Here is a 24,174-nt window from a genome sequence, read left to right as displayed (position 1 = left end):
CGGGTCTTTATTTCCAGTTCATGAAGTCAATCAGACAATTGTGATGTTTGAACAGACGTTATCATTTAAAGTAATCTCTTTAACCCCTAAATCAGAAGGGAAAATATAAGTGTGTGTGTTAGTGCAGGAGTGTCTTCTTGTGTTTGTACAGCACTTTAGTTCCCTCTCTCACGGCTCCGCCCATCACTTTAGCAGCGGTTGTGATTGACAGCGGCGTGGAGGCGATGGCCGCCGCCCTCTGCACGGCTTTGACCTTCTTCCCTTTGCCCTTCCCTTTCTCCATCACGCCGGACGCTTCCACGGCGCCGCGGCCCACAGCGCTGAGCAGCTCGTACCAGAACAGGCCCTCCGCACTCTTCTTCACCTCTTCATCGCCCTCCTCCTGTTCCTCTCCCAGAATCCTCTGCTGCATGTGGCGTACGGCGCTCTCGGCCTGCAGCAGCATGTCTCCGGTGTAATGTGCTCCTGCGTTACGCTGAATCAACAGATCGATCTTCTTCAGCAGCTCGGTGACCTGCGACCTCTCCTCGTGACCTTTAGTCAGGTCAAATTTATTTATATAGCACTTTTAACAACACTTATTTGTTTCAAAGCAGCTTTACAGAAAATTATGATGTTAATATCTTCATGCTAGAGATAATATAGTTACATTTTGTTTCAATATGAACAATCAAGCAGTTGAGATTTGCTATATAGTAGAAATCGCTTTACAGTGTACTGTATGTATGCAGATAAAATTGTACATATTTATGTCCTAATTTAAAGATCCACTGAAGAGTGTTGCAACGCGCAGCATTATTCAGCGTGTTGACATGATTTCAACTGAAACGGGAAGACAGGGCGATATATTGAACAGCCCCGCCCCTTTTTTTAAAATAGCCAATAGCGTTTCGAGCCGTTAGACTCTGTAAAACCTCAGTTTCCTTCTAATCTCTAACCGTTTCTCCTAATAATGTCCTTTATATTGCTTATATACAGCATTCTGTGCAGAATTCAAATGGTCTGATACCTTTTGTGGTCTGAGCCGACTCGCGCATATGATCCGATCTGTGCTCTCGTGTCTCTGGACCGGAGAAGACTGTGCAGCGGTTCACGTGAAACTAACGCAAAAACGGACTTCATTCGCGTCAATGGAAAGCATATTTACACTGTCTGAATCGTTCCCTATGCTCTATATAGTGCTCTATGTGCCATTCACCATGTAGAAACTAGTAAATGTGTGAGCAAATGACCGATTTCAGCCACAGCCTCAGCGTCTGTAAGAGTGTAGGAGGGGGCGGGACTTCAGATTCTAGAGAGCATTTGATTGGACAGAAGATTTGATGAGAAGCTGAAGTGCGATGTCATGTCATGAAAATCTGTGATCCATTTTAGCAGAAGTGAGAGACTAAGTTTTGAATGCTTATATCGCCTAAATGTGAATTTTGTCATTGTTTTGGAACACACCAGCTATTAACATATTCATAATAAAAGCTAAAAAAACTTCAATTTTGATTTCAGGGGGACTTTAATACTTATCCGACTTTATATAATGAGCTGTGCAATACTTATATAACCAAATTTATTTAACCCTTTAACACGTACGATCACACCGGTGTGATCAGTCTTGGCTGGTCCCAGGAGCGTATGATCATACCGGTGTGATTAGAACGTTCAGTGCATCACGTGATCAACTGCCAAATTCAAATGTGCGTGTGCGCTTTGGCTGACGCTAAACCAGAGACGGACGCGCGCAGCGCTTTTCATATATCACATATATGCAGTGTTTTCAACCAAATAATGTTTATTGTAGATTTCAGACATTTAAATACACACGAGTACTAACAAAACAATATATTTAGAGTTTGTAAAATACACAATGATGTCTATAGAAGCGGAAATAACAACCCTTTCCATTATAATTAGACGACACGTTTTGTTCATATCAGATACACATTGTGAAAGTAACTTTAAAGCTTACTCTATTCTTCCCCAGTTCACCGACTCACTTACTTTCATGTATTTCGGGAGAAGTGAATAAATTCACGGGTTGTAAATCCAACAGATCCGATTCTCTGTGCGGCGCAAACTAACATGGCGGCGCCCATCGCGCATATGGCTCAACTAACATGATCGTTATAAAGGTGTTTAAACTGCAAAACACATCCACTTGCACATATTTGTCAATCGGAATATTAGATATTTCATGCTATTGTCAACAAATTTGTGAATATTTTGAATAACAAAGGAAAAATTAAATGAAAGCAGATTATCATTCATACAGTGCTGCGGTGTGTAACATAACAAGCAATGACGCGTCACCATGGAAACCATAAAGTGATACGTTCTAAATAACGGTCGCTTCAAAAAACTCACGCTGGGGGGTCAGCCAGAATATTTAAAACTTACGTGCGAAAGGGTTAAAAAACTTTTGCGATAATTGTATATGTCCAAGTGTCGGCCCAGATACGGCCCACATCTGGTCTGCGTGTAGTCCGGATTTGGGCCACACTATGTTGCTGTCTGGGTATTCAGACGTTTTTGATATATATTTTTTTACTAGTGGGTTCAGGACACTAAAGTTCATTTATGTAAGTGAGGATAGCAAAATAAAGTAAACTGTGACATATTATACCCAAAAATTCTTCATACAGTGGACTACCAGTAAAATTGAAAAAAAAAAATTAGGAACCAAAAATTATTCAGACAATTTGACCTGACCATGTTTTGCTGAAGTGTTATCTGACATAATTAAGATTTTTTTCTGACACAGTTTAACTCTGAGATCTTGTCATATTACCATTTTTTAAACTATAGTGAATAAACTGTATTAATGAATGAAATGTTCAAGGTGCCTGAATACATTTTGGTTTGACTGTATGTCCAACTATTTATAAAGAGCTGTGCGATATTTATACATGCAACTTTATATAGAGAGCTTTGTAATACTTAATGTACAACTTTATACAAAGAGCTATATATATATATATATATATATATATATATATATATATATATATATACACACACACACAATATATATACAATTTTATATAAACTTAGTACACTATATATACACTGCCCTCCAAAAGTTGGAAACGCCCTTGAAAAGTGGGCATATATTGGCAAAAAAGTGGGCAAATATTGGCATGAATCCTTTTTAATTTGTGATCATTTTGCACTGATAAGGGACAACACAAACTACAAAAACATATTTTATTATATAAACAGTTTATACATAGAAAAAACTTATATTTTCGATTCATCAAAATGTCCACCATTAGCAGTTATCTGACCTAAACTGGGTTCTCATTGGTTCATTGTATTCTAAACTTAATTGGCAATCAATTGTTGAAGATATTAAAGTGTGCTTACCCAAAACTCTTTTACAAACCTGGGCCAAGTTTAAACCAGTAACCAGGCATCACAGCTGGCAAAGGAGCATGTCTGACTTTGACATGTATATATTGCCATTATTATGTAATCAAAATGAAAATTATTATTGGTGGTCTTAAATGTAATTACTTTAAAAAGGCTTAATGTAGGTGTGTAGGCTTAATATGAAATAGATTAATGTATTTATTATTGTTTGTGTGTTTATTTGATAGCTTTTAGTTATTTATTTATAGACGATGTAAGCTACTAGATTAAATGAATTTCGGTAACTTAAACCATTAAAGTTAAAATAACATGATTTTTTCTAGTGACTTATTTAGTTTGAGTTCTACTTAATGTAATACGTTTTTGAGTTCACGTCACAAAATTTGTTAAGTTGAATTAACTTTTTTAAAAGTTTTAAGTAAAATGAACTTATTTCATTTCGTGAATTTCACAGTTAGGTTTTACAGTGAAGTTACTTATGTATTTGCACCAAAAAAATGAAAAGGATTTATGCTGATATCGTCCAAAACCACACTTTGCCAGGGGTGTTTGCAAACTTTTGGAGGGCAGTGTATGTACTATAATACAAACAATCTAGCAGCTGAGATTTGTTACATGGTATATATCGCTTTACGTGAGTAATACTGTATGTATGTGAATAAAGTTGGATATATTCATAGTAATTCATAGTATAATTCATTATTAGTTATTAATTAATTAATTACTTAATTTTTAAGTTATCAGTTAGTTATGTGGTGGAATACCTTTAGTGTTATCAAACACGTGATATCCGCCCGCACACTCGCACACAAACTCCCATAATTCCGTGCTCTCCTTTAGGAAGTCCTCGACAGGTTTTGGCCCGAGCGCGTCGCCCCACGTGATCAGAACTACGGTGAACCGGAGCGCCTGTGGTCCGAACGCGGCACGGATCCAGTCGAGACCGGCGCTACCCTCATGCGTCATCCGTCCGGCCCGCAGCAGTAGCAGGAACACGTGCGGTCCGGTCGCCGACAGATCCACACACCTGCTCAGCTCCGCACGGACCTCATCATGGCTCATGCAGGTGTGGAAGAACCCCGGAGTGTCAATCACCCGCAGGCTCCGCCCATCCACTACACCCCCCGCACGCTGGCAGCGGCTGGTGACGGACACGGGCGAGACGTCCGTCCAGAACGCGGATCGGCCCAGGATGGTGTTTCCAGCCGAACTCCTGCCTGATCCCGTCTGACCCAACAGAACCATCCGGACCTCAGAGGAAGCGTCTGAGATCAACAGACAAAACGGCAACAACCGTCACAAAACTGTTATATAGACCTTATGTAGCCCCGCCCCTTTTCAGCGCTGCGCTCGTTGTCTTTTGACTTCCGGCTTGTATTTCCACAACGATCTTATGAATGAACTGCTCATTTTAAAATCTTCCCGTTCTACTGACATTTGTTAAGACACCCGCTTTAAACATTACAATGCTCATGATAACTTTTGTTAACTCTACAACACGTAAATCCACTTCACCAGCTAATTCTTCTTCAACAGCGATGCCATAGGGCTACCGCGAAAACGGAAGTTCAAAGACAATATTCTAAAGATGGCGGCGCGCATGTTTCTCTGGAAAATAAGGTCTATAGCAGGGGTCTGGAAAAATGTTTTGAGAAAAACTGTAAAAATAAATCTATATTAAAGCTGCAGTCCATAAGTTTTGCCTCTTTGTCGCCATCTCTGTTTGAAACCTGCAATTGCAGTTATATGCGGAATTATCATCTTTATGTGGGCTGTGCATCGACACGACTCCTCAGCATGGATGAATCTAATTCTTGTTGTCTGTACTTCAGAATCACAGATTGTAGTCCTGAAAGTATGACCAATATAAGAATTTTCACCAGAAAATGTCATCTGAACAAGTTACTTACTTTCTGCCATTTCTGCCACTTTTGTTCTGACCAATTGAGAAGAAAACAATAAATTGCGCTGACAATGGTGATTAAATCTAACAATCGCTTAGCTCAAATAACGTCAAGCCATGCAAATTATTATAGGCTAATTGTAATACTTTATTCACAAATTGCTAATGTTAAAAACATCAGCATTGCTTGACTATGTGTATGTGTATTAGCGTTACCTGTAGATTTCCATGTCTGTAGCCACTCCACAGTACAAAGTCTTTTGCTTTTGTCTACAGCTGAATCTCCAGTTGTCATTGATGATTGTCATTTGGATCTTTCTGGATTACAATCCGCCATCAAAATGCTAAGTTTAATTACAGTAACTGCTGTGAGAAAAGGCTATAAATGATCTGCCATTCTCACGTGTGATATAGCCTTTTAGCTGGACTTGTTCTTTAGGCTATGTAAACGTGACGTAATGACGCAAAAGTGAACGGCTGCATGCTTAAATTTCCCGCGGAAACCCACCAGTACTATTATAAAACATGAACATGTTGTGAATCGAGCTAAAGTAAGGAGATAGTTTTGAACACTGGCCGAATATGTACTTGCTCAAAAATGAATTTGGATCATTTTTAACCAAATATAATATACGGACTGCAGCTTTAACTAACACAAATAAATAAATAAATTAATTAAAAATTAAAATAAATGGTAAATTAATAAACGTGATAAAATACGATTAAAATAAATAAAACTTAAAGTAGCCTAAACAAATTAATATAGCAGAAATATGAAATATGATACCAAATGTATTAAAATAAATAAAAATATTTAAATAATAAACATATGTTATTAGGTAGCCTAAATAAATAAACAGGAATCCAATACGATTTTTTTTTTTTCAGGATTCCTGATGACATTTCTATCATAATTCATTTCAAATGGGAATTGTCATATGTGATTTCAACATAATTCAATAATCCGCTGGATCTTTCGGAGTATACAGTCCTCAATTAGACTATTACGGTTATTATAAAGCAATATTGCTCGACATGTAAATGACTTTAAAGTCAGTGTCCCTTTAACTGTCCTGCAGTAAGCCGTTATCCTCACGCGATCCATCAGGACTGAATCAAATTATCCTGCTGAATGAATCTGGATTATTTCACTGCGACGGTATGGATTTATTCTGGGTTCATTTTCACTCACCAGCAGCTGAAGATTCGCTTGTTTCCGCCATATTCCCACAGACGACAGATACTTAAAGAGACAAACACTCACGAGCACATCAGACATCACAACACCTCAAAACGCGTAAGTCAATCAATATTACAGTTTATTTATGTATCATCTGCTGTTATGCATATATTATGTGAGTGTGTGTGTGTGTATATATATATATATATAGCTTGCATTTGCTTTATAAAGTTTGGTACAGAAATCAATCAAGTAAATTGAGTTTCTTGTTCTGGTTTTTATTATTTAACTGTATGTAAAACAAAGCAACACTTCTGTTTGTTTTCAAGATCTGTTCGCACCGAAAATGTGTATTTATTCATTTAACAAAACAGACTTCATGAGATACAAACAGACCTACATCTATATCAATATAAATATACAGTAAATACAAAGTCCAGTCATATATTATATATGTAGAGAGAGCACAAATATTCATAAATATATTTAATAAAAATAATAATATTATTAAATATATATATTATATATTTTTTGTTGCACTTCTGTTTGAGATGAGGTGATTGTGACTGTTCATCGACTCCATCAGTGAGTTTGATGACCCTTGACCCACTCCACCAGACTCCTGACGGGATGTCCCGTGCGGCTCGGAGGGGCAACATCATCGGGACTCTCCGACAGGGCCGGCTCTGGATCCGTCAAATCCAGATCCTGCAGGTCTGACAGACTCCCTCCCAGCAGATCCAGACTCTCGAACAGGTCCATCATCTCCGACGGCAGGTCATGACCTTCAGCCGCAGGGATCATGGGATGTGAGGCGGGTGGCGTGAACACCTCAGGACCGGAACACATCAGGCCGTTTTCATGGGAACAGAGCTCACTGGTGTAGTGTGAGGTGGGCATCTCTGAACACGTGACCCCGTGTGTGACGTCTGACCCTTCAGGTTGTTGAGAGAAGGACAGGCTGTCGCCCTCTGCTGGAAATGATGTAAACACAGAGTTCTTTATTCGTCTTTAATAGTTCTGGTGGTTTATCAGAACCACATTAAACTTTCATTTCTTAACCTTTGACCTTTATTATGATAATTGAAAGCTTGTGTAAACACGTCTTTTCATTGTTTTTGTGCCACATTTGCAGCGGAAATAAGTGTAAAATTAATAATGAATTAAATCATTGAAATGTGAAATTAAAATATATAAACATTATTTTAAAATAAAAACGATCAGCATAAAAGTACTGAGTTAAAAATGAATGAAATCATCAAAATGTAAAATTGAAATACAAAATTGAAATAAAACAAAATTAGCGCACTTACTAAAAATGGTCATTTTAGAATAAAAACCATTAAAGGTCTTAAAATCTATAAAATCATTACATGAAAATAAAAATAAATAAATAAATACATATCAAAATAAAGTACTAACTAAAAATTAATAAAATGATGAAGATATACATTTAAAGTAAATAAATGGTTTTAAAATAAAGAAAACTATCAAAATAAAATACTTACTAAAAAGGCATAAAATCATCATAAAAATTAAATCCCATAAAAATGTATCAAACCACGTAAAAATGTAAAATTAAAGTAGATAAATCATTTTAAAATAGTGAGTCAAAATGAAACACTTAAGAATTGTTGATTTAACTTTCAAAAAGTAAGTTACCTGGTTGCCTTAAAATTTTGAGTTCATTGAAATTAAAAATTTTAGTTAATGCAATGAAGGCGATTGGTTTAATCAACAGAAACTCAAAATATTAAGTTATCTGAACTACATTAATTATCTAAGTTGATTTGACAAAAGAAAAAATGTTGTGATAAATCATAAAAATATTTTTTTACAGTGTACTAAAATCTAAAAAGTCATTATAAAATGTAAAATAAAAAAACTCAAAGTACTTAATAAAAATGAATAAAATAATGAAAATGTAAAATTAAAGTAAAAAAATGAAAACAATAAAAATAAAAGTTACTGATAATTAACCCATTAAAAAGTGTTTATTTTACAAATTATTTATTTATTTTCAATCAAAATTAAACACTCACTGAAACAAATGATATATTATATTGAATTTTTGTTAAATATAATATTTAATTTCTTTACCTGCATGTCATGTGACAATTAATCAACATCAGAGAAGCGTGAACATGTCAATGTGTTGTTAAATGATTCAAATCTCACTAAGACTTCGAGAAAACGTAGTTGGGCTGATGAAGCAGTTTATGAATCACTGACACAATTTTTTATTAATGGATGAGAATCATTTGTTTTCAGTCTCTATCGTTGTTCTTACCTGTGTTGAGTATGTGTGCAGGAGGCGTGTCTTCGGCAGCGTCTGATCTGATTGGCGGTCGGGAGGTCATGACCCGTCCCAGAGGCACCGCCCCCTCAGAGCTCTTGGATCTCAGCGTGTGAATGACGTCCATCAGCCAGCGGCTCTCTCTCCACAGCGCAGACAGACTCTACACACATACAAACACACACACACCTGTGAGTGGCACGTCTGTGAGTGTGTGTGTGAGAGAGCAGGTAAACACACACACCTGTGCGAGCTGCGTGACGTGAGCGAGCCTCTCCGTGGCTTCCGTGACCTCACTGCTGTCCAGCGCCTCTCTCAAAGCCTGCTGGGAAAGACGGACATCCAGCTCCAGGCGGATCCACAGCTGACAGAACTGAGACAGGAGGTCCGGCTCGTACGCCCACAGGTGAACTGCAGCACACACACACACACACACACACACACACACACACACACACACGTCATTAAACACTGTCATATACTGCAGTAAAAGCCTGCGATTTACTGATTTACTGAAAGTTTTCTATAAACACTATATGCAACCTTACTATATACACTGAAGAATTGCTTTAACATCAAATTATTAAAAATTTACAGCTAAATAATTAAAAATTTACTGCCAGATTATTGAAAATTTACTGCCAAATTATTACAAATTTACTGCAAAATTATTACAAATTTACATCTAAATTGTTAAAAATTTACTGCCTAATGATTACAAACTTACTGTCAAATTACTACAAATGTCCTGCTAAATTATTACAAATTTACTCCCAAATTATTAGAAGTTTACTGCCAAGATATTGAAATTTTGCAGCTAAGTTATTGAAATTTTGCAGCTAAATTATTGAAAATTAACTGCCAAATTATTACAAGTTTACTGCAAAGTTATTGAAATTTTGCAGCTAAATTATTGAAATTTTGCAACTAAATTATTAAAAATGTACTGTTAAGTTATTGAAAATTTACTGCCAAATTATTACAAGTTTACTGCCAAATTATTGAAATTTTGCAGCTAAATTATTGAAAGTTTACTGCCAAATTATTGAAAATTTACTGTCAATATATTGAAAATGTATTGTCAATTTATTACAAGTTTACTGCCAAATTATTACAAGTTTACTGCCAAATTATTAAAAGCTTTACTGCCAAATTATTGCAATTTTGCAGCTAAGTTATTGAAATTTTGCAGCTAAATTATTAAAAATATACTGCCAAATTGAAAATTTACCGCCAAATTATTACAAGTTCACTGCCAAGTTATTAAAAATTTACTGCCAAATTATTACAACTTTACTGCCAAATTATTGAAAATTTACTGTCAAATTATTGAAAATTTACTGCCAAATTATGACAAGTTTACTGCCAAATTATTAAAAATGTACTGCCAAATTATTAGATGTTTATTGCCAAGTTATTGAAATTTTGCAGCTGTTATTGATTTTGCAGCTGAATTATTGAAAATTTACTGCCAAATTGTTAAAAGTTTACTGCCAAATTATTACAAGTTTACTGCCAAATTATTTAAAATTTACAGTCAAATTATTGAAAATTTACTGCCAAATTATGACAAGTTTACTGCCAAATTATTGAAAATTTACTGCCAAATTATTACAAGTTTACTGCCAAGTTATTGAAATTTTGCAGCTAAGTTCTTGAAATTTTGCAGCTAAATTATTAAAAATTTACTGCCAAATTATTGACAAATTACTACCAAATTATTACAAGTTTACTGCCAAATTATTGAAAATTTACTGTCAAATTATTGAAAATTTACTGCCAAATTATCGAAAATTTACTGCCAAATTATTACAAGTTTACTGCCAAGTTATTGAAATTTTGCAGCTAAGTTATTGAAATTTTGCAGCTGAATTATTGAAAATTTACTGCCAAATTATTAAAAGTTTACTGTCAAATTATTACAAGTTTACTGCCAAATTATTGAAAATTTACTGCCAAATTATGACAAGTTTACTGCCAAATTATTAAAAATTTACTGTCAAATTATTGAAAATGTACTGCCAAATTATTGAAAATTTACTGCCAAATTATTTGAAGTTTACTGCCAAGTTATTGAAATTTTGCAGCTAAATTATTAAAAATGTACTGCCAAATTATTACAAGTTTAATGCCAAGTTATTGAAATTTTGCAGCTAAATTATTACAAATTTACTGCCAAATTATTGAAAATTTACTGCCAAATTATTACAAGTTTACTGCCGAATTATTGAATATTTACAGCCAAATTATTCAAAATTAACTGCCAAATTATTGAAAATTTACTGCCAATTTATTAAAAAATGGCCAAATTATTACAAATGTATTATTATGTGAAATGAAACATTATGATGATTTTTTCTTTTTACTTTAAAGGCACTATTTAAAATAAAGCTTATTATTAGTATTATTTTCATATTTTTAATGTTTTATTATATTAATATATCATGAAAAAAATAGAAAGAACATTTATATAAACAGTGTCTTTAAATAAGAAAAAAAAACCTATATAAAATAAAATGTTTTATATAAATACTTTTAATTCTTATTTTTGTTGTCAGATAATGTACCTAAGGCTGTTTTATGTAAGTTTCTTATATATATTCTTATTTCTTATATCTTCCATATAAATGTAATGCATTATTATTTTATAGATAAGTGGTTATCAGTACATTTTCAGATTAAAAATTTGATTTTGAAGTAGATTATGATTAATATTACATCATGGTTATTCGTTGTAACACATACAGGTATCATCATGCCAGCCCAGTGTCAACAATGTTTCAGATATTGCCTGTATATTTCTTACAGTGAATTTCTGCCATTTGTTGTCACAGTGCTAGTGAGAGTGTGGCAGGAGTGGCTGACGGGAGTTTCTGACCGAGCTCAAAGATGTGCAGTGGTACAGTGAGGCCGTGTGGCTCCAGATCGCCCTCTCCTGGCCACCGGCGGCAGCTCAGATCCTCACTGGGTGGCAGCAGAAGCAGCAGAGTCACCTGATCGCCCGCCTGCAGCAGCTCCTGTGTGTACACGCGGTAATCACTCGCCTGCACACACACACACAGTTCCAGTTATTAATATTAGTTAACATGAACTGAAGCATTTATTAATCTCAATGTTAATTTCAACATTTACTAATACATTATTCAAATCCAAACATTGCCTATCTGTAAACATGAATCTATATAACATGAACTAATATTGAACAATTGTATTTTTAACATGAAAAAGATTAGTAACTGTAACAAATGCATTGTTCATTGTTAGTTAATGCATTAACTAGTAATGTTAACTTACAGTAAAGTGTTATCAGGTAACTCAAATAAACTCTCTAAATGAATGTGATGTGCTGGTTGTGTTACCCGCTCCAGTGGGACGTTGAGTTTGGTCAGCAGCTGAATCACCGCAGATCTCAGTGCCTTCACAAAGTCCTCAACACCTGAGCTGTCAATCACAGCTTCATCCCCGCCCTCCCGACTGCCACTCCCACAGGCTCCGCCCACAGCGTGCCTCTGTAGCCACGCCCACTCCTCCCTGCGCATACACACACACACACACACACACACAGGGTTCATGTCATATCTGCTGACAGCATCACTGAGTCTGTGTGAATGAGTGTTACCGTGAGACGTGTGACCAGTTCCTGACGCGGCAGCTGTAGGGCATGTTGGGTAATCGCTGAGAGACCAGGACGCGCAGCTGATTGACGGAGCTGCAGAGCTTCAGGACGCCCACATACAGACCGCACTGAGCTCTCTGCTGACTCCTGCGGTGATACGCCAGTGTCTCCTGCACACACACACACACACCAGACCGACGCGTTCAGTTCAGTTTGCAGTTAAATCACCTCTATTGACTCTTTAAATAATTCCTGGTCTTACTGTGAATGATTCATCATTGATAAAGCTCATACATATCAACCACCTTCATATACAGACACTTCCACCAGCCAATCAGCTCATCATAATTAAATCAAGCCCCGCCCACATTTATTACTCTCTTTAAATATCGACTTTATGAAAATTATATGGGTTGTGAACACAGACTAAAATTAAACTAAAACAAATTTGTTAAGTGAAATAATACTGAAATTACACTAAAATACATTTTCATGACTCCAAAAATAACTAAAATATAAAAACAAATGGCAACAGATTGCCTTTAGATTTAATGTTTGATACATGGTACATTAAAAATGGAAATCTGTACGACCAACCTGTGTTAAAGTACAAAAAAATGGTCAGTCGATGCTTTAACTTTGGCAGCCTAGAATTTTAAAGGGACAGTTCAGCCAAAAATGGTCATTCTGACATAAATTATTAATTTAAAAAAAGATATTTTGAGAAATATGGGTTTTTCTGTCCATATAGTGAAAGTCAATAGGAGTTCACAGTTGTTTGGTTTCCAACGTTCTTCAAAATATCTTCTGTTGTGTTTTACAGAAGAAGGAAAGTCATGACAAATGACTCTATTTTAGGTGTCATCTGACAGACATCTGACAGCAGAGGGCGACATTTCACCGAAACACCAGACAGACGAGCTGTGTGTTATGATTTTTAAATGATATTTCATAAGTTTTATGTGTGTGTGTTGTGACCTTGAGTCTGTCGGTCAGCAGCTCTACGGCGGTGGGTTCGGGCAGCAGCGGTGTCCGGATCTGGTGTTTCTCCAGTCTGCTGACAGGAACCCAGTGCAGCGGGGGGTCAGACGGGGTCAGGGGGGTCGTGACCTCTCTCAGGGTCACCAGCAGCACGTTACCCTGCCTGTCCTTCAGAGGCTCGAAGTACACCTGCCCCAGATCCACACACCCCACTGATGCCTGCGGAGATGGACAGACAGACGACTGTCATCGTGAACGTTTGCTTCTTTCACCTCATCTTCTTCTGTCATTTCATGTTTTCACCAAAAGGCAATATTTCCTATTTTTTGTTTAGTTTAACCTGAAGTACTAAAATAACTAAAACTGAAATTAAAAATGATAACAATATTAATAAATATTATAATAAAACATGCAAAACAAAATAAATAAAACAAATATAAAATTAGTAAAAACTATAAAGGCATATTTAAAAAAAAAATGAAAATGCACAAACTAAATAACTAAAATTAAAACTAGAATCAAAATGTAATAAAATCTGTATAGACATATTTAACCAAAAAAGTGAAAAAAAAACCGAACAAAAAACACTAAAATTGAAAGAAAAAAAGATAATAAAACAATAGACTTTGAAAGAAAAAGAACTGAAATAAAAATGAATAAAAACTGTATAGACATTTAACCAAAAAAACAGTAAAAAACCCCCAAAAATACTAAAACTGAAATAAAAAATAATAAAACTATAGACTTATTGAAAAACAATAAAAAACTCAAACTGAAATAAAAATTAATAAAAACTATATAGGCATACTTAACCAAAAACAGTAAAAAAACCCAAAAAAAAAAATACTAAAACTGAAATAAAAAGATAATAAAACAACAGACTTATTGAAAAACAATAAAAAAGCAAAAAAAAAACTAAAAATGAAATAAAAATGAATAAAAACTGTATAGACATATTTAACCAAAAAAACAGTAAAAAAAAAAACCAAACTAAAACTGAACTAAAAAATAATAAAACAACAGACTTAATGAAAAACAATAAAAAACTCAAACTGAAATAAAAATGAATAAAAACTGTATAGACATATTTAACCAAAAAACAGTAAAAAAATAAATACATACTAAAACTGAAATAAAAAATAATAAAACAACAGACTTACTGAAAAACAATAAAAAGCAAAAAAAAACTAAAAATGAAATAAAAATGAATAAAAACTGTATAGACATATTTAACCAAAAAAACAGTAAAAAAAAAAAATAAATACTAAAACTGAAATAAAAAATAATAAAACTATAGACATATTGAAAAACAATAAAAAACTCAAACTGAAATAAAAAGATAATAAAACAACAGACTTATTGAAAAACAATAAAAAAGAAAAACTAAAAATGAAATAAAAATGAATAAAAACTGTATTTAACCAAAAAACAGTAAAAAATATATAAATAAATAAAAAAATATGTTTTTTATAAATATTTTTTTGATTAAAAAAAACAAACTACATATATATGAAACTTCATAGAATTATTTAAAAAAAAAACAATAATAATGCAAAACCAAATAACTGAAACTGAGATAAAAATAAAAATAAAAATATTAAATAATATATATATATAATAAAGCCATCAGAAATAGAGCTTAACCCAAACTTTAACTAAAATGATACTGAAAAAAAAAAATTAAAAAAAAGGAAAATATATAAAAATAAAAACATTCAGAATATTAACTGAACCTATAACAGCAGTATTACAGGTACAGTTTGTTTGTTTGTTTTTGCAGTGGATTCAGTGTCACCTGTAGCTGCGCGACGGCCCGCAGGAAGCTGAGTCTGTTCTGCAGCAGCGATGAAGACGAGGAGAGCGATGAAGACGACAGCACCTGCTGCAGAAACGACACCTGCGTCCACGCGCACGACAGCTGAGACACACAGACACAGAGTCAGACCGTCACACGCAGGAGAAACACGAGAGAAACACTGCCGTCTGAGCGATCCTGACCTTAGTGAACCACAGGAAGTCCTGCGTGATGGAGGCGGAGCAGCACTGGACCTCCACCAGAGGGAGCCGCTCCTCACACGAGACCAGAACATGGTCCTTCTGATAGAAGACACACGCCAGGTACACACCTCTATTCACACACACACAACAATAAAACACTGACAAACCTTCTGGAGTCAAAAAGCTTGAGAAACAACTGTTTAGGGTATGTTTACACGACAATGATGTGCTATAAATATGGAAACGTTTTTCCTTTGCGCTTTTTGCGTAAAGATGACAACGTTGTCAAAACGATTCCCTTTCACACGGAGCTGCGAAAACGATTAAAAAACAGTGTATTCTGCTTCCAGGCCAGTAGATGGCGATGTCACATAGTAAAGAACTGAAACGGCTGAAACACATAAAAAGTTTCCCGTTTTAAGTTGAAAATGATAGTGTGTAAACGGGCCCCTTAAAATCATTATGAACGTCAAAGGTTTTGTTTTCAAAAATGATTTTAATCTATGGACACTCGCAGTTTGTGTAAATGCAAAAAGTGGCTAAAATAATTATAATTAAAAGTTTTATAAGCTGAATGTTCTTTAGGGTTCCCACTCTAAACAATTAAATATAAATATATAAATAAATATTAAAAATATATAAAGAAAATATACATTTTCTTACATTTTTACAATTTTCACTTTAGTTTAACTTGAAGTGCTACAAATAACTAAAACAAAAACTGAAATAAAATTAAAAACTACAATTTTAAATTATTAAATTTTTATATTAAAATTAGTAAATTATTTTATTAAAATATTTAATAAAAATTAATAAGACACATATATATATATATATATATATATATATATATATATATATATATATAAAACACCAATAAAATAAAGTTTTAGTAATTTTGTTGTTTTTAACTGAAATTAAAATGAAAACAGAAAACAAAAACTACTTCAAAATCATTTTTAAAAACATTTACTACTAAACACATTTTTTATAACTTATCATAACTAGTAAAATGTGTAATTTATGATAAAAATACTCATGTTTTACAGATTTGATTAATTTCTATTACTTTTCCAGGTCTAAAAAATTACACTTTTAAAATTATTTTCAGAAACTGTGAGAATCCTCGTTCTTCAAAAACACAAAAATGAATTAATAATAAAATAAGAAATATCTTGATTTGTTAAAAGCATGTTTTAGCTGAAATGATTTGAAGTAATTTTGTCGCCCCCTGGTGGAGAACTGCTGATCTAAAGTGACTTTACAGTAAAATCTGTCATTTCTGATTTCTGCTCATGATGTGAAGTGTTTTTCTCACCTCTGTAACTGACGAACGAATCTGCTGGAGTGAAAGAGCTGCTTCAGACCGCGAGACATGGACACTCTCTTCGCAGAGCTGCTGTTTTCTGAGACACACACACACACACACACACACAGTTTATGAGTGTTTATCCATCATGACGGGTGTTTCTTCATGTACTCTGTGTGTTTGTGTACCGGTGATGATCTCAGGCTCTCTGATCTGCTGTGAGATCCTCCTGACGGCCGCGGCCTGATTCCTGCGTCTCACCGTCACGCCGCTGCATGAGCTCCAGCCTGCAGGGGGCGACACTCACCAATCAAACACTCACTAAATCATGTTTATTTCATCAAAAATAGTGAAATGAAATATTATTATAATTTAATATAATATTATATTATAATTTAATATTATAATTATTCCTAATGATCAATAGCTAATATTTTCAGCATCATTACTCCAGTCTTCAGTGTCACATGATCCTTCAGAAATCATTTTGATACTTTTCTGCTCAAGAAACATTTATGATTATTATCAATGTTGAAAACAGTTTATAATTTCATGGAAACCATGATGCATTTTATTTTTCAGGATTCTTTGATAAATAGAAAGTTTAAATATAATCTTTTATAACATTATAAATGCCATCTTGATCAATTTAATGCATCCTTGATTAATAGAAATATTAATTTCTTTCAAATTAAAATTATAAAATCATTATGAGCCCAAAATTTTGACCAATAATGTAACTTTTTGGGCTTGTTAAGTAGTAAGTAATGATTATACTTTAGAAATGGTGTGTTTTTAAATTATTGTTATTATTTATTTTTTAAATGTTTATTCATGTCTCAGCACAACTTGCCTGTGAGACTTATATTAAAGGTCACCAATTAAACGACGAGGGACAAAATGATGATCTGTGGCAACTTAAATAAAGTTATAAAAAATCAATTAAATTCATAAAACTTTTAAATTTATGAAATAATAATCTATATGAAAAATGTTTTTTTTTTTTACAAATTCCATTTTATTTTTATTTTTTTCATTAATAAAAATTTTCATTAATTTTCATTCAATTATTTTTTTTAGTTTTTTTTTTCCATTTGAATGTTTTAATAAAATTGTATTAATCAAAAAACATGTCTAATCAATTTAATTTATAAAATTGGATAATTATATAATTAATTACATTTAAAGTCATTATTTTAGTATAATTTAGATATTTTTATAGTTTTGATTGTGATTTTTGTAGTTAAAACTTTAGTTTTTAAGTTTTTTGTCATTTTTATATTTAATTTTGTCAATTCATATTTTATTTTAGTATTTAAACATGTCTGTAGTTTGTATTAATTTCAGTTTAACTTATTTTAGGACATCAAGTTCAAACTAAATGAAAAAAGATATTTCCTTGGCAACTACTTGGGAGGAAAAAAAAGTTTTTTATATATATATTTTTGTCTTCACTTAATGTTTACTTGATTTCTCATTTTTTATGGTTTTAGTTTTTGTTTAATTAACTACAATAAACCTGACAATATTCTCTGAAAACATCTCTAAATATTCTGCAGTAACAGGTGACATGGCTGCAGTTCTCAGTACTCACTGGAGGGGGCGACACACGGCGGGCTGCTGCTCACAAACGCACCCCAGCCTCTGATGTTATATGCACTGACCCGCACAAAATACTGCACACCCTACACAAACACAGACTGAGTCACAAATATCTGTGTATGTGTGTGTGTGTGTGTTATATATAGCCATGAGTGTGTGTTTGTGTGTGTGTGTGTTATATATATAGCCATGTGTGTGTGTGTGTGTGTGAATTATATATAGCCATGAGTGTGTGTTTGTTTGTGTGTGTGTGTGTTATATATAGCCATGAGTGTGTGTGTGTCTTACAGTCTGCAGTCCTGTGATGCTGAACTCTGCGTTTCTGCTGTCAGTGATGAATCCAGTGCCACACAGAGGATGAAAACCAGCTGAAGAGCTCCACTCAACTGCACACACACACACACACACACACACACACACACACACACACACACACAGGTGAGTGATGACGTCATCAGTGAGGCGTGTGATGATGCGGTGTCTCACCTCTGTATCTGGTGATGAGGCCGTGTGTCTGACCGCAGGGCTCTCTGACACGCACACACAGACAGCTGTCGCCCGTCACCACCAGGGCGGCGCTAGCAGGCGGCCCAGGCGGAGCTGAGAGAAACAGATGGGTGTGATGAAGAGTCACATGACCTCTGAGTGTGTGTGTGTGTGTGTGTTCATACCCGTCATGTGGAATCTCTCTCTCATGCGATGGTAAAGTTCACAGCGGCGCGTCCAGAGCTCGACGTTCTTCTGCGCGTCTGTGAGTGACTGAAGCTCCGCCTTCTCTCTGAGCTGAAGCTCCGCCCTCCACTCCTCCAGCTTCTGCTCGGCCAATGACACCAGCTCATCCAGCTTCAGTGACCAATCAGAGGACGAGCTCACTGCGGCGGGGCGGAGAGAGGCATTTGTACTTTATCAACCCAATGAAGTATGAAATCTGCTTCGTTTTTTCCGAAATTATGTTTTTTTTTTTTTTTAATAAACAAATTCTGTTTTCTTATTATTATTCTTCCGCTTGAGTCTATGGCAGCCCATATAACCGTATAGTAAAAAGTTATGAAATTTGGCATACAGATAGAGGACAGTCTGAAATGTTACCATAGCAAATTTGGTGTCTATACATCAAACACCTCTAGCGCCACCAACAGTTCAAATATTCACTTGTGTTTATGATCATAACTTTTGATGCATAAGTCAACCTTTTTTCACCATTTTGAATTTTCCGAAAGAACCTACTTTTTTCGAACTCCTCCTAAAGCATTTGTACAATTAGCATGAAATTTGGTATGTAGCATCTACCCACAATCCAGGCAAAAAGTTATTAAAAGATTTTTGATCCGTTCTCGTATAATGTGTCAACGAATTTCACGGCGAACACGCAACATGCTGTATCTTTGCAATGATTTGGTATATTGACACCAAACTTGGTATATGTCATTAGCATGACTTGAGAATACATGCACAGTATTGTCACAGCGCCACCTACTGGTGCACAGATAGGAAAATGGCTATTTTTGCTTATAACTTTTGAATGCCTTGTCCTAAAATCATGGGGATAGTCTCCATAGGTTCCTTAAGGCATGCCGAGTTGAACAATATTCAGTTTTCTTCGGTTGGCCATTTTGAATTTTGCTATAAAATGCTGTGTTTTATGAATGCATGAATGTATCGTTATGAAACTCTGTATGATTCATTGAGGCCGTGTTCTGTGAGGACCTCTAAAGTTTTAGATCAGCACCCCCTAGTGGTCAAAATATATAATGAAATTCATGAAAATGCTAATATCATATGAAAAGTTCAACATATTATTGTCATTTAACTTACATCATTAGATTTACTGGCTTAAGTCCTACGACCTATACCAAATTTGCCATATTCTACCATACTTACTGTCCGACATATTGAATTTTACTCAAAACCTACTTTTTCGAACTCCTCCAACACAATTTGTCCGATTTGTATGAAATTCGGTATGTAGCATCTACAGACCTTCATGAAAAAAAGTTATTAAAAGAGTTTTGATTGTCCCAACCATTGTTTTATACTGTCAACAAATTTGACTGCAAGCACGCCAAAATGGATATGCAGCTGTATCAAAAATTTTGTATCACAGGCATGACTTGAGGGTGCATGCAGAGTTTCGTCACAGCGCCACCCACTGCTCAGAAGTTATAAACCATGTTATTATGTTATAAGTGCTTTAAATGGATAGTTTATCCAAAAAAATACTAGGGAAATCAATGGTTGCCCAAAGCGGCCTGGTTACAAACTTTCTTCAAAATATTTTCCTTTTTTTTCAACAGAACAAAGACATTTATTCTTGTCTGGAACAACCTGAGGGTGCGTAAACGATGACAGGATTTTAATTTTCGGCGCACGAACACGAACGGCTGAAGTATACCCAAGGGTTTTATTCGGCTTGACCCCATTATTGCTGCTTGCAGCTACAATTTTAACTTATTATTATTAAATACAATTTATTTAAAAATGTCTTAAATTTACAATTTATTCAATAACTAGTTCTTTTTTTAACAATAATATGAAATCTGCTATTGTATGGCATTGTATTTTTTCCCAAATTAATTATTTTTTTTGGGGGGGGGGTGATTCTGAATATGTGGTTATGATTTAATACGAAATTATCAATAAAAATAGTGGTAATCAAATTAATTCATAAAACATAATTATTAAGATTCATGTGATGAATTGTGTAGTATGTGTCACTCACAGTTGGGGTTGTGTTTTGCTCCGGCCTTCACCAGCACCTTCAGCAGTGAGGCATTATGGGTAAGAGCGGCCATGTCTAGCGGCACCAGGCCGAGCTCACTGACGGCATTTACTCGTCTGTCTGTCTGTTGTCCACCTGTCTCTGTCTCTCTGGATAACTGGTGCTGCACGGCGAGTGTGTCTTCACTCTCCAGAGCGTCCCACAGACACGAGTACTAAACACACACACACACACACACACATGTAAGCAGCATAACATTAACTCTATATATGTGTGTGCAGTTGTGTGTGCTGTTGTTACATCAGCTGGTCCTTTGCTCAGCCGCCTCCTCCAATCAGAATGCTCTGCCTCATCGTTGGAAGCTCCGCCCCTCAGTTTGACGGACAGACTCCTGTAGATGCGTTTAGGTGAGACGGGGCCGAAGGAACGCCTTCTTTGGGGCGGAGCCATCACAAGACTGACATCACTGCACACCAATGACAGCATCATTATCATCATACACATTAACAGTACAAAAATAAATTAATAAGTCATGATTATGAGATAAAAAGTCGAAGATATGTTTTAAAAGACAAAATTCTGAATTAGTATGTCATAATTTCTACTTTTTAAAGAGAAATTCGAACTTGGCATATCATACTTTTAACTTTTAATGCCAAAATTATGACTTTACATCATAATTTCGACTTTTTAATGCCTTAATTATACCTTCAAGGTCATAAGTTAGACTATGTATGGCTTCCATAGGCTACAGAAACAGCATGTGTAGTATGAGATCAAGAAGGTCCAGCAAGCATTTCTTCAAAACTCCTTCATCATGATCTTCATCATGATCTTCATCAACAGTCTCTAGTTCTTCACATCATGAGAACTGCTGTGCTCGTTTAAGTGTTTATCTGATGATTTCTGCAAAGCTCATGATGATTCTCACGATCTTCCTCTTTTACACTCTTCCTGCTTTATATACTGTTAAGCATACAGGGTTTACTTACAACAAACATTCAGACCAAACTATATTGTGCGAAGTAAAACTAAAACTAAAGAAGATATCATCATCATCATCATCATCATCATCAGTATGATAAACGTATGATTTTGTGGCAAATTTTGTCTCATGTTAAATCTGAATCGCGTTATAAAGCGCAAGTTTCCGTTGATGAGAACAAATCTTCGGGTGTTTTCATGAGAAGAATATTTAGTAGTCTAGCTTTTATTTTCATAATAAGCTGTCTTTATAATGTCGTTTCATTGTTTTTTTTGTTTTTTTTTGTGGTTTTCAAACGGTTTTTCACATAAAAGAATCGACCGTAGCTGAAGGATCATCCGTTATTACATAACGATATGAGAACATAGGAAACATTACTATACATTTACATTTATTCATTCAGCAGATGATTTGATCTATACAGTTGTTTACACATTAATATTCATATGAATCAGAATGACAGATAAATGAGTTTTACCTTTAGAAACGAGCGCAGATGAACTCGGACAATCTCCTCCGATGTTTCATGAAGTTTCTCAGAAATTAAACTTTATATCGCCATGGTGAACTTTATTAAATGTTTCAAGTCCCGGAATTAATACGAATTCTATTAATAACGCGATGGCAGTGTGCACGAGCCCGCAAACACCCCCGATGACCCAGTGCGCGCTCGCAGTCACGGATGTGTGTTTACCTACTTATCTAAATGAGGACGTATCATAGTCATACTACAATAATGCAATCAATATAACAAAAAACCCTGCCCCATAAAATACAACGCTACATTGTTGTAAAAAAAAAAGTTAACAAAAACATCAGTGAACAATTTTTAATGCTAAATGAATGTAAACAAATTACCAAAACAACACTGAATTTTTAAAAAAATGTTTAATGATAAATAAATGTAAAATTATAACAGAATACTTGTAAAAACAATATTGAAACAACATTTAATGCTTAATAAATGTTGTTCTGTAAGTATTTTGTTAAACTTGTTACATAACATTAAAGGGTTAGTTCACCCAAAACTGAAAATTCTGTCATTAATTACTCACCCTCATGTCATTCCACACCTGTAAGACCTTCGTTCATCTTCAGAACACAAATTAAGATATTTTTGTTGAAATCCAATGGCTCCGTGAGGCCTGCATAGGGAGCAATGACATTTCCTCTCTCAAGATGCCATAAAGGTACTAAAAACATATTTAAATCAGGTCATGTGAGTACAGTGGTTCAATATTAATATTATAAAGCGATGAGAATATTTTTGGTGCGCCAAAAAAACAAAATGATGACTTATTTAGTGATGGCAGATTTAAAAAAAACTGCTTCATGAAGCATCGGAGCACAAATGAATCAGTGTATCGAATCTGCTGTTCGGAGCGCCAAAGTCACGTGATTTCAGCCGTTGGCAGTTTGACACGCGATCTGAAATCATGATTCGATACACTGATTCATTTATGCTCCGAATCTTCCTGAAGCAGTGTTTTGAAATCGGCCATCAATAAATAAGTCGTTATTTTGTTTTTGTGGCCACACCAAAAATATTCTCGTCGCTTTATAATATTAATATTGAGCCACTGTACTCACATGAACTGATTTAAATATGTTTTTAGTACATTTAATGGATCTTGAGAGAGGAAATGTCATTGCTGGCTATGCAGGCCTCACTGAGCCATCGGATTTCAACTAAAATATCTTAATTTGTGTTCTGAAGATTAATGAAGGTCTTACGGGTGTGAAACGACATAAGGGTGAATAATAAATGACAGAATTTTCATTTTTGGGTGAACTAACCCTTTAAAGGCACACCATGTAGATTTTCGCCACTAGAGGTCGCTTATTCAAAACAAATGCATAGCTTGATGAGATTGAGCGTGGAATCTTGGGAGTTGTAGTCTTCACCTCAGAGCCAGTGGAAAAGAATCCGATGGGACTCGGGCAGAAATCATATTCATGGGTGAGATTATTAGCGTTACTGTAGTATGACGATTACTGAACGAGGCCGCTGGAGCGATTGCTAATGAGAGACGAGGGCAACACATGCCTCCAGAACTTTTATTATGCTGCAGTCGCCACTTTTCTTCTTCTTCCGGTCATGTGTACGTGGGGTGACACAGCGCTGATTATCATCTTAGACACATTTGTGTGTTGAAAGTTGTTGCTACTCTGTGTTCACTCGGTGGCTGCTATGAGACGCTTGTTGCACACTGCAGTAAGCTAGA

General features: G+C 34.8%; 2 protein-coding genes across 3 annotated transcripts; both read right to left on the bottom strand.

Moving 5' to 3' along the window:
* Window positions 1-15: 15 nt before the first annotated feature.
* LOC125268164 (GTPase IMAP family member 7-like) lies at window positions 16-6,538 on the bottom strand. Its single transcript, XM_048190260.1, has 3 exons — window positions 6,456-6,538; window positions 4,125-4,625; window positions 16-534 (listed from the first exon to the last, which is right to left on the bottom strand). Exons 1-3 carry the CDS (start codon window positions 6,484-6,486, stop codon window positions 119-121), a joined length of 948 nt encoding a protein of 315 aa, XP_048046217.1. The 5' UTR covers window positions 6,487-6,538; the 3' UTR covers window positions 16-118.
* A 162-nt stretch (window positions 6,539-6,700) lies between these two features.
* Window positions 6,701-22,680, bottom strand: LOC125268077 (ankyrin repeat and fibronectin type-III domain-containing protein 1-like). 2 transcript variants are annotated; one of them, XM_048190184.1, is made up of 18 exons: window positions 22,428-22,680; window positions 21,265-21,430; window positions 20,965-21,178; window positions 18,917-19,117; window positions 18,732-18,845; window positions 18,534-18,631; window positions 18,238-18,328; window positions 16,832-16,930; window positions 16,653-16,740; window positions 15,335-15,464; window positions 15,132-15,254; window positions 13,334-13,555; window positions 12,359-12,525; window positions 12,099-12,270; window positions 11,618-11,783; window positions 8,984-9,150; window positions 8,734-8,902; window positions 6,701-7,414 (listed from the first exon to the last, which is right to left on the bottom strand). In XM_048190184.1, the coding sequence occupies exons 2-18, from the start codon at window positions 21,412-21,414 to the stop codon at window positions 7,026-7,028; spliced, it is 2,760 nt and encodes a 919-aa protein (XP_048046141.1). In that variant the 5' UTR covers window positions 21,415-21,430; window positions 22,428-22,680; the 3' UTR covers window positions 6,701-7,025. The 2 variants fall into 2 exon arrangements, with proteins under 2 accessions (XP_048046141.1, XP_048046132.1); XM_048190175.1 differs by having other exon boundaries at window positions 6,701-7,417; window positions 22,428-22,679.
* Window positions 22,681-24,174: the final 1,494 nt, after the last annotated feature.

This window comes from Megalobrama amblycephala, linkage group LG1 (genome assembly GCF_018812025.1).
Source record: "Megalobrama amblycephala isolate DHTTF-2021 linkage group LG1, ASM1881202v1, whole genome shotgun sequence".
NCBI lineage: Eukaryota > Metazoa > Chordata > Actinopteri > Cypriniformes > Xenocyprididae > Megalobrama > Megalobrama amblycephala.
The sequence above is the reverse complement of the archived record's forward strand: the minus strand, read 5'-3'. Positions and strand labels throughout refer to the sequence as shown.